The sequence below is a fragment of the Oncorhynchus masou genome, unplaced genomic scaffold (genome assembly GCF_036934945.1).
Source record: "Oncorhynchus masou masou isolate Uvic2021 unplaced genomic scaffold, UVic_Omas_1.1 unplaced_scaffold_7912, whole genome shotgun sequence".
Lineage (NCBI taxonomy): Eukaryota > Metazoa > Chordata > Actinopteri > Salmoniformes > Salmonidae > Oncorhynchus > Oncorhynchus masou.
The window spans coordinates 1-11,094 of NW_027014384.1; the positions used below are offsets into that span (position 1 = coordinate 1).

The window sequence follows — 11,094 nt, forward strand, 5'->3', positions numbered from 1 at the left end:
CCAGCGTCATGATATATTTCAATTAACAGGTGTGCTTTATATTAATTTGTGGAATGTCTCAATGTGTTTGAGCCAATCAATTGTGACAAGGTAGGGGTGGTATACAGAAAAAATATATTTGGTAAAAGAGCGAGAACAGCTCAAATAAGAGAAACGATAGTCCATTACTTTTAGACATGGGCAGTCAATCCGGAACAGTATTTTTATTTCACCAATAGTCTAAACCAGTTTCCTATTAGAAATGTTAAATATACAATTGAGTATTTGCATATTACCAATTGGTGCTGAAAAGGAGGTGAATATGCATGCATTGGGGGCTCCCAGGGGGCGCAGCGGTCTAAAGGCACTACATCTGTGCTAGAGGCGTCACTACAGACCCCGGTTTGATGGCCCAGCATTGTCCAGGTTACGCCGTCATTGCAATTAAGTATTTGTTCTTACTGGCGCACCTAGTTAAATACATTACATAGCTTACAAAAATATTCTGAATGGTTATCCATAGTCTACCCACTCAGCACAGATGTCGAGATATCAAATAAAGGATTGAACTACTCAAATCCAAAATCAGTTTCACTTTGATGCAAGTGTTGAATACATTGCCCAGTGGGTAGTGAGTCCGAGAAAATATTGAAAAATATAAGAACAAACTTAGTGACAACTTAAGAATCAAGGTTCTGAAAACTCAATCTTTGTCAGCAAGTGAGAGTGTTCTCAGCAATTTCATTAAAATGCATTCAACGTGCAGAAGGGAACCACACCTGCATTTTTATCAAGGAAGACCATGTAAAAAACATTTATTCTACAATATTGTGTCCAGCTGAACACGACCCAGGCTTTAGGATGGTATTTCAGGAACAATGTTCTAGTCAGAAACACAGACATCACACTTTTGCTTTTCAATAACACCTTTGGTTCCAGCTTAAACTGATGAATGACAATAAATTAATACTTGGAGCACTATATTTGAGGAGTAGTATATTTTTATTGCACAAGTAACCAGCTTTTAAATTGCAGGCATATTTAGCCACTGAGCAGTGAGTGGAAGGCCTGTAGAGTTATGGAGTAGTCAATATCCAGGAACTACTTCTTGGATGGATCCATCTCCCTGTACCAGTAACAGGACCCATCAAAACTCATGAGACAGGCAGAGTACTTGGCCTGGGGTCCGCTTTGGCCATCATGCAACAACCAGTCTGTCCAAAGGCACTCATCTGGGGCGCTGACGGGACAGGGGAGGGAAGAGCAGCGGATGATCTGTAGCTCAGAGCAGGGAGAGAGAAAGACCCAGATCACCAACTGATCATTACCCCAATACTAAAGCTCTTGTGTTTAGCCAATGTGACAAAGTAAAAATTGAACAAGTGGTGTAAAGTAATTTTACTATAATTCCTGTCACACACCGTGCAAGCACAGCCGGTTCGGTAGCGTTGAGTCAAGCTCTTCTTTTGTGTGCCATTCAAGTCGTCCCAGTACCGAATAAAGTTACACATGCCTATACGCATCCTGCCATCGGTACTTAGGCTGCCTGAAGACAGAAGACAGTGAGTCAACAACCTGTGGGGTAAAAGTTAACCCCCAGATGCTGATATTTGATAAGTTCCCCTTCTTTCCCCCACAAATGGTTAAGATTAGAATTGGGGGAGGGTGAAACAGATCCTAGATCTGTCCCTGGGGGTAACTTTACCCTGGAGCAGGAAGACATATTGATGCAGCCTGGAACACTAGAATTTAGCATAATAAATAAGTGATGCATTAGTTGTAAACATTTCTAAGCATTAAACATTTAAATTCTTAACATTAGGTATTATAAAGTGTAACAGGAAGAGCCAGGCTGTATCACATCCGGCCGTGATTGGGAGTCCCATAGGGCGGCACACAAGGAGCCCAGCGTCGTCAGGGTTTGGCCGTCATTGCAAACGAGAATTTGTTTTAAACTGACTTGCCTAGTTAAATAAACTTTAAATTAAAAAAGTATTTTTTCTGAAGCACTTGACTTGTACAAGATGAAGTCAATAGTTCAGAATAGGCCATGATGCTGCAAGCATAGGTTGAGCAGGTTAACCAGTGATAACAATGAACTTGGGTAACAGTGAGAACCACACCTGTGAAGAGATACTCCTTGTTGATTTCCAGGGTCACACCACACGAGGCTGAGGAGGATGAAGTGAAGATGGCGTGGATAACCCGGTCAGGACCTTTGAACATCTAGCCAATCACAAGGAGAGAACAAAGGATCTGTCAAACATCTAAATATACACTTTAACCTAACTGACTACAGCTCTCAGGCACTAAGTGTTTCCTAATTCCCTCCCTATACCCCATCCGGATGTTTGCAGATCAAAAAATATTGCTTCATCTAACCTTCATTTTTATCAGGGTGTCACACAGAGACCAAGGTAAGCAGAAAAGTCCAAAACAATTCTGAGTCGCCCTAAAGGCAACTACAAGTCACATTTAGAACATTTAAGATCGTTCCGCAAAAATATTTCAAGCAGATTCATCAAACTCAGGAGAGCCCAGAAATATCCAGAGTTAAACATCCCTGATCTGAGAGACTAACTATAATGTCTGAAGGTCAGTAATAATGTTAGGTACAGTGAGATTGCTAGTAAAAGCAAGAGTAAAAGAACATCTGGCAATTGATCAACTAAAGTAACAAAGAGCCAGACAACTTCCCCAGGAGAATGGTGATGAGTACCAAACCCCCATCACCAAAATAAAGTGCAGTGCATGATGTCACCATAGTCTAGGACTGGTAGGAACAGCAACTGAATAATGTGCCTTCCAGCAAGAGGCATTTCTACTGAAGCTCCTTTTTATATGGTGGAAGCCCACAACTGCACTGTTTATGCCAACCCAGATCTGCAAACACTGAAGGGGGAAAGGAGAGAACTGGGCCCTCTGTCAGACTGGGGTTCAGGGGCTTCAATGTGTCAGTGCAGGAAGGAACAACCACTTAATAAAAAGGCTGAATCATACCTTGATCTGTTGGATGTCATACTTGGTGTTACCAGACACAACTTCCACACCAACCACCTTTGCCCTGATCACTGGAAGAGAGAAACGTGGTTTAACTGACAAGCCCCATTTTCCCTTTCAATGGTCAGTTAGACACTGATGGTTTAAGGGCGTTATGAGATCTAAGACAACAGAACACGTCACAGACAAGATATTACAGTCTTAAAAATGTTGTGCATAAGTTCACCCTGTTTGGGCTCAACAGACAAGTCCATTATCCCTCCAGGTCCTAGATTCCTAGCTCTAGTCGTCTGCCTTTAATTCAACACGCCTAGTTTAACTAAGCCCCGCCTGGTCTGCAGATGTTCAGGTGCCAACCAGGTGCTGGTAGGAAGACTGAGGCACAGACCTTATGACACCAGCTCCTCCTCCACCACCTGTCTGGGTAGAAGGTGCTGACAGCGACAACCTCTTCACTTCAGTCTGATTCAGAAGATATTCAAACGATTCATCCTTGCCAAACAGATCAACTACTCCCTGTAAGGTTAAGTTCCCTCTATTCCACAGCTGTCTATCATTAGGACCAGTAAAACCACAGATGTACGTGTTGCTTTATCACTGGAATTACAGTGTGTTCTGCAGACATCCTGATCTAATGAAACGACAGTAGAAAAGGTTTTTACTAACAGCTGTACCAGTTAAGGGACGTGACACTACGAAAGCCACATTTGGCTGATGTTTCAGACCTCAAGATGTGCAGAGAAATATGTGTGTCCTTAATTCAAGTACAATTCAGGTTGAAACATTCCTTTTAAGGAGCACATGAAAGAAATGAACTGTCCAAGGTAAGTGATATACAGTGGCCAAATCTTAATTTAATCATTGCATTGCATGAACTGCAAACTTGTGTATTCAAGGTTTAAAGCCACCTAAAAAGTTCACTTAAATGCCAGACTTGATTTGCACAAATGAAAATATATATTATTCCACATAACAATACACATTGCTGCAGGACTATGTTCCTGGTGTGAAACTGGCTCAAATTAAGTCACGGCATCTGTAGCCTACCACTAGTCGATATAAATAAGTCTAGACTACAACTGAGTGCCTTGGGGTTGTGTAGAAAGAGTATTAACTTGTTTGCAGTGTAGCCTAGTGGTTAGAGCATTGGATTAGTAACCAAAGGTTGCAAGTTCAAATCCCGAGCTGACAAGGTACAAAATCTGTCGCTCTGCCCCTGAACAGGCAGTTAACTCCACCCTAGCCATTGAAAATAAGAATTTCTTCTTAACTGACTTGCCTAGTAAAATAAAGGTTAAAAAAATTAAAAAATTCAACTGTAGGCATAATGTGTAGGCCTAGAGGCAAATATAACACTTGGTGTAGCAGGAGTCTCAGGCCAGTGCTACAGCCAGGCTTCAAACCCCAGCCTCCTGGAGTATACCCTCCTGCAGGTTTTCAATCCAAACCCAGTTGTAACAAACCTGATTCAGTTCATCAACTGGCTAATTATTAGAAACAAGTGTGCAAATTAGGGTGGGATCACAAACCTACAGGATGGCAGCTCTCTAGGAACAGGGTTGGAGAACCTTGGCTGTAGCCCATCTTACTGTCAGAAATATTGCCAAAATGTCCTTACCGACGTCTGCGTTGCAAAAAGCCTGTTGAAGATGCACAGGAGCGCATCTGCAAGCTTCTGCAATGTCTTCGATCTGCCAAAGGAACAAAACGACCAGAGTGATGAAACAACTGCTTACAGACACAGTCATTTTGGAAAATATATCTATAGCGTAAAATAAAATGTTTCCTCCAGGAGCTAAAGAACAGTTGTATTGTAAACTACACTAGAACATGCAAAGATGTTCCCAGACAGACTAACACCTAGAACTCTGTTTTCATTCGATGTAATCAGCCCATTTTATTGCAGGCTCTGAGCTCCTCCCACAGTCAGAACCAAGCCAGTGGTAGGCTGAGAATTCTATTAATCCAGAACCATAGCAACTCCATTGGAAACAAATGCCCTCCTTAATTAAAAGGGACAACCTCAGAGCAGGCTCAATTTGCACAGTTGCCATAAATTATCTGTCTTTCGCCTAAACAATGGTGATGAACCAGAAATATCCATTTTAGGATATGCCTGTTTGAATTCCTTTTCTTAAACACCTGGGGCAACTTTAAAGCAGGCTCAACTTTCCCCTACTGCTCAGTTCAGTTCACTTGCCCTTAGGCCCCTCAAACTCAACTCTGGACCTTGACGTGAATCCAGCGCCACTGCATTTTTTAATTGTTCCCCTTTAATCAGGGACTGGTTTTGACCAGGGACACCAGGTGGGTGCAATCAGGAAGAACAGAAACCGTGCACAACAAGAAGATGCCCCATACCCCGCTATTGGGCTACGTTTGCACATTTGTTATTGTATGAGTGAGGGAAATGCTTTAAAATCGAGAGGAGTCAATGTGTTCTGAAAGATGAGACCTTGAGGATCATAATAAATACCGCTTTGATGTCATACAAGCAAACCACATACCTTTGAATCCGAATGTGCACTTCACATTTCCATATTTGAAAACTCATGTAATTTACAAAAATAATGTTCATGAGTCAAGTGCTTAATCCACAGTTATCAGTGTGACATGCATTATGCCCTGGGTTGTCCTGAACAGAAGATTTGTCATGGAACACGCACTTGAATGTACTCAAGACTCCATTCTGTGTGCAGATTTTTTTAAATTTTATTTTATAGGTTGGCCTAAATATTTTTATGGTACAACAACCCTATCAAAATGGAAAGCTCATAGAAAGAGGTAACATGTCAGGTCTATTGGGCCAAAATCAGTTATAGCCTATTGTAAAGATAATAGAACAAAAAATGAATTAAACTTTTAAGAGATCTTATTTTTAGTTTATAAATATTTTGCTATAATGACACACTTCGCTAGCTACCCACCACATTCCTTTCTGTTAGAATGTGCACATAGTACACCATCATGCTTTCGGGATGTCTTTTCCAGATTTCACAATGATTCTTTAGTTGTGGACGCTACATCACTTCAATCCCTCTCTTCTTTAGTTGTGGACACTACATCACTGCACTCCCTCTCTTCTTTAGTTGTGGACACTACATCACCACACTCCCTCTCTTTCTCTTGGTCCTCATCTTTGTAAGTCACCTTGATTTCACACCTGTGTGTTTATCAGTTTCTTTATGAAAATATTTAGTGAACTCCACGACAGTAGCTAAAGCAAGGGGCTAAAGCAGCACACAAGTAGCCTACAGATGCATGCTGGTCCGGGCATGCCCTGAGCTGGTGAAGTGAGCGTTACTGGAGTGGTAATGGAGCAATATTGGAGGCGGTCGAGAAGGCCGATGCTCCAGCCTTTGGGCAACTTGCTCTGCGCTTCAGTCAGATTTAAAGAAGCTCTAACTCCGCTCCAGCTGTCCACTGCACCAACAGGATGGAGCAAGCATGCCATGTATCTTTAACTCATACGTAGCTGTTCATTTTAGTCCATTGAAACAGACCCCATTTCAAAGGAAAAAGCACTCATTAAGATCAGGTGTGGTACAGGAAACACACCTAAACACACACACAGGATAGATGAAGTTTTGTTGACGTTGAGAACAGAATGTTTATGTTTTTAAATAACATTTTTAGAACGTTCTTTGAGCATTACCAATGTTTTCTTGTGGTTTTTATAGAACGTTTTCTTAATGTGCTGAGAACATGACTTTATAAAGAACCACAAGGAAACCTGTAGAAAATGTTATGTTGAAGTACTGCAATTCCCACAGGAGAACATTGTTTCTTAATGTTCCCTGGAAAATTTGAGAACATTACTTTACATAGAACCATGAGCAAACCCGTAGGAAACATTATGCGGAAGTACTGAAATTCAAACCTAAAAACATATGGTTCTCAGAACGTTATGTGCTTGCTGGGTATCCTGCACCATTCCCATAAAGTTTTGGCAGGGCCAGCGCGAGAAGGAATCAGTTGGAAGGGCATTTAATTTCTATATGCAGGCGCATTTTTTATGGGTGTAGGTAAAGACCATAGGCCACTCGTGAGTTTCAATTTGGGAAGCTTACAACTTATCCTACTATTACTACCGATCTGCCGACCAGTTGATTATTTTCATAACAGCATTTCGTGGAACAGTTACATTTCGATAATAACCTTTTTGTTTTTTCTAAATGTTTTTTACTTAGTTAATCATAAAAATCAAATTGAAATTCACCTAATGCAAGAGTACTAGCCTCTGCCATATGGACACATTAATACACCGTGATTCATTCATTGGTGGCTAAATAAGTGCTTATGGAACTCAGAGATAGCCTATAGGCCAATGCAGAATGAGGCCTATAGAGTAACTTCCATCTTCAACTAAGGAACATACATAGTCCTAAACCCAACAAATAAAAACAGAAGAAAATATCCTGATGAAAATGCAGGTTCTATCAATCACATTAATCTATCTTCTCTGCCTATCTGCCCCCTTTCTATCTGTCTTGACTTGAGCCATCGTTGGTGAAGTGCAACATTGTAGGCTACCAAATCAATCAACTGGGTTTGGGCTGAAGCTGTTGCTAGTGAACTTGCAACCTTGTATCAACTAGAGTAGGCTTATTCTGAGCTCAGGTATCAGACAGCTTTAAAAAACTTCGTTTCCACTGGATATATGGGATCATCCATGGCTGGATCATCAGATCATGATATTTTCACATCGAGGCTTGGTGATTATCGGGTGTTGGAAAGATTTTTCAAACACTGTGAGGAACAATTCTTATTTGTAATGGATGTTTAAAAAAACAGACTTCATTGACTCAGGTCTACTGTGTGGGTGAAGAAACAAATACTGAGAAGCTCAGCTTATTAGTGGTGGACGTGGTGAGTTAAGACAATCAGAAATCCGATATCCCCTAATGGGCACTTTCCTACATTTGCCCACAGCAGGTCAGTTCGGCTTGCTTTATGCACGCTCAGGTGCGCGCTCACTCGACATTATCAGGAGAGAGAAACCAGACACATGCTCATTGCACACATCGGGCACTCCAAACAAAGGTTAATGGGAAAATGACAAAACTCGTAAATGATGGTTATGAAATAAAGTGTAGCAGGTTGAACTCTGCAAATAATGTTTCCACTCGGAAAGTGAGAACGGTAAATGAATGTAATTAATACCTGAATTAACAGAAATCTATGTAACCAAACGATGGGTATTAACAGTACAATTACTAGGCCTACTGCTACATATGTAATGGGGAATTTATCAAAATTAACAAAGGGCAAACAATTCACACAATGAAACAATGAATGTGAAAGAATTGTTGGGAGAGCTGAGCACATTCTAGAGAGCTGAGTGCATATGCATTCTGGACTGAAACGCGCCATATCCTCGCCACACACCCCTCCCCTTCTCCATCTCAATATTTTAAATGATAGTCAAAACACTTTATCTCCACATATTTTTTAGTTGCTTTTCACTGACAGCCACAACTCAATAATCAAGTATTTCTACGGCCACGCGTGCGAACACAATTTCGGCCTTCCCAATAAAATAGGCCTGGCCTACACACTTGTAATTTGAAACAATACAGAGCTATTTTTTTTAAAGAAGCTAATTATACTCTATGGTTAAGTCATGGTCTCTGGTGAAGTATTTTCAATTGTTTGTTTTTTTAGACAGAAGTAATTATATAATGTTGGCAAAAAAATACATTTCATTTAGGGAACCCAGCATCCGAACAGTGCACTGTGCACCCACCAACGTTCCTTTCAATTCGCAGCTGTACTGAAACCAGATATCTGTTATAATGACGAGATGCTCATGTCCGCCTAACAATGGGAGTCGTTCCAAAGGCAGGAAGGCAGGCAGGCGACAAACAGGTCTGCATTTAACGCCCATAGAAACGCATTGGGCTCATTCTGCACAGATATTTTTGTGAGTGTGTCCTCTCGCTTCGACTCTTCCTCTCTGCTGAAACTATCATACCAGAGAAAACATCTGTGCGAGCAAAACAGCGCCACTCTGTCTTACTATACGTGACCCATGTATCTGATGCTGTCTGGCCAGAAATAGTATGACATGCCGTACTATTTTTGTCCAGACAACGTCAGATACATTCGTTCTATCTGCATGTGTAGCGGATGTGAAACCGCAAGCTTAGTTAGCAGTGCGCGCGAAATAGCTTTTCAATCGGTGACGTCACTTGCTCTGAGACCCTTGCTCTGCAAGGAGCCACAGCTTTTGTGGAGCGATGGGTAATGATGCTTCGTAGGTGACTGTTGTTGATGTGTGCAGAGGGTCCCTGGTTCGCGAGGGACGGCCAAAAGTTATGCTGTTACACATGCATGTCTGTCAAATAAATTATCAATATTTTAATATTTTATTTGGACAGGCAAGAAGGTAAGGTGCGGTGGATGAGAACACTTAAGGTCCACCCCTAATGATGGGCCTGCATTGGTGGAAGATGTTACGCAAAATAACCATAGGACGACCTCACTCACACCAAGCTCGAAGAAAGAAATGGTTCTCAGAATGTTATGTGCTAGCTGGGCTAACACTGCCTTGTTGGCAATAGAATACCTTTCAAATGATGCACCCACCTAAGCAGATTGCGATTTATAATGGAATGTTTTTGGATTGGAAACCACAAGTGTGCTTGATTCAGTTCCTCAATGGCAAGCTAGGAACGCTCAAAAAAGAGCCTTAAAGTTTAAGGCTATTTTCTTGAGTCATAATAGAGCATTGAAATGATTTAGGAACGGTCTACAGTTTGGAAGTTGTGTTGCCACTTGGAGACACCAGTGGGACCTCTCACTCAAACCCTTGTAATCGTTCTTTCTTATCTTACACCTAATCCAAAATGTGAATGAATATTCTTATTTATGTTACTTAACGTTTACAGAGTATTTTCAGATTTCGTTATTGACAAATGCTGTAAATAGTGCAGTAAATGTAAAATGCACATAAATTCAACAGTGTAATGTTTGGATTCAGTCTTGTGTCAGTCAGGTGAACTGTTTTGTCCTCACCTTTGGTGTTCCTTTCCAATTGCTACCATGTCTTGCATATCCTTTTTATAGTTCTTCTGTTGGCAAAATAAAAATGTTTCTCCAATCCATACAGGCCAATTTTCACAAGATTAAGTAGTTAAGGCCCCTGCTACAACTAGGTTCCAAAATGTTACCTGGTACCATCAGGAGACAAAAAATGGCCACTGCCACCTCTGTGTCCAATCAGATTCCCAGAAATCGTAGGTCAGGCATGGCACAAGTCTATAGAAGCAGAGTGCACATTCCATTCAATTTTCATAAGAAAGACACATGCAAAAAGTCTTTATTTTTAGTGCAAACAGTCTGATCAAATGGCCTCCTATACACCTTGTCCCATCTGGCCAGGGAAACAAAGTGGTGGTAACAAAAGACACAAGCAAATCTGACCTGGAGTCAGTTGATAGAGAAATGTTACTTAGCCTACACCTCAACAATGTTAGAGATCTGACATGCTGTATCAGTCTGATCAACTGTAAGCCTCTATACACCTTGTCCCATCTGCCAAAGTGGTGGCAGGTTTGGGAAACAAAGTGGGGGATACAGTACCAGATCGGTCTGATCGCTCGGCTGTAGTGGGGGGCCTCTGCCTGCCTTTTTCACATTACCGTACTCTGCAACCGTGCCCAGAAACAGGGAGTGCTGAGGGGGGTGGCAGTGGGTATGATGTTTGGCGGCTGCCTCAACGTTAGAGATCTGACATGCTGTATCAGTCTGATCAACTGTAGGCCTCTATACTCCTTTGTCCCATCAATCAATCAATCAAATGTATTTTATAAAGCCCTTCTTACATCAGCTGATGTGTCACAAAAGTGCTGGCACAGAAACCCAACCTGAAAACCAAAAAAGCAAGGAATGCAGGTGTAAAAGCATCACCCAGGGAAACAAAGTGGGAAAGTTATATGTTATATGGCCTAAGACAGACAATGTGTTTTTGTCTTATGAGGAAAATGTGAATGTGATCAACTTCTTTAATCCAAATAATAATTGATGACATACTATAGGCTACAGACTGTGTTAATGGACCTGTCACTGAATTACAAATGTATATAGGCCTACACAGGGATGGAATTTAAGTTT

The 11,094-nt window shown here is 41.3% G+C and overlaps 1 protein-coding gene across 1 annotated transcript; it reads right to left on the reverse strand.

Moving 5' to 3' along the window:
• Nucleotides 1–971: 971 nt before the first annotated feature.
• On the reverse strand, nt 972–4,867 carry LOC135537478 (metalloproteinase inhibitor 2-like). The gene is made up of 5 exons (XM_064963624.1): nt 4,598–4,867; nt 2,980–3,050; nt 2,103–2,205; nt 1,401–1,525; nt 972–1,254 (listed from the first exon to the last, which is right to left on the reverse strand). Exons 1-5 carry the CDS (start codon nt 4,725–4,727, stop codon nt 1,081–1,083), a joined length of 603 nt encoding a protein of 200 aa, XP_064819696.1. The 5' UTR covers nt 4,728–4,867; the 3' UTR covers nt 972–1,080.
• Between the last annotated feature and the right edge of the window lie 6,227 nt (nt 4,868–11,094).

Coding starts and splice junctions, on each gene's coding strand:
- LOC135537478 (XM_064963624.1), bottom strand. CDS start 4,727: ATGACTGTGTCTGTAAGCAGTTGTTTCATCACTCTGGTCGTTTTGTTC. Junction 3,051..4,597: donor TTTTTGCAACGCAGACGTCG/GTAAGGACATTT, acceptor TCTCTCTTCCAG/TGATCAGGGCAAAGGTGGTT. Junction 1,255..1,400: donor GAACCGGCTGTGCTTGCACG/GTGTGTGACAGG, acceptor TCTGAGCTACAG/ATCATCCGCTGCTCTTCCCT.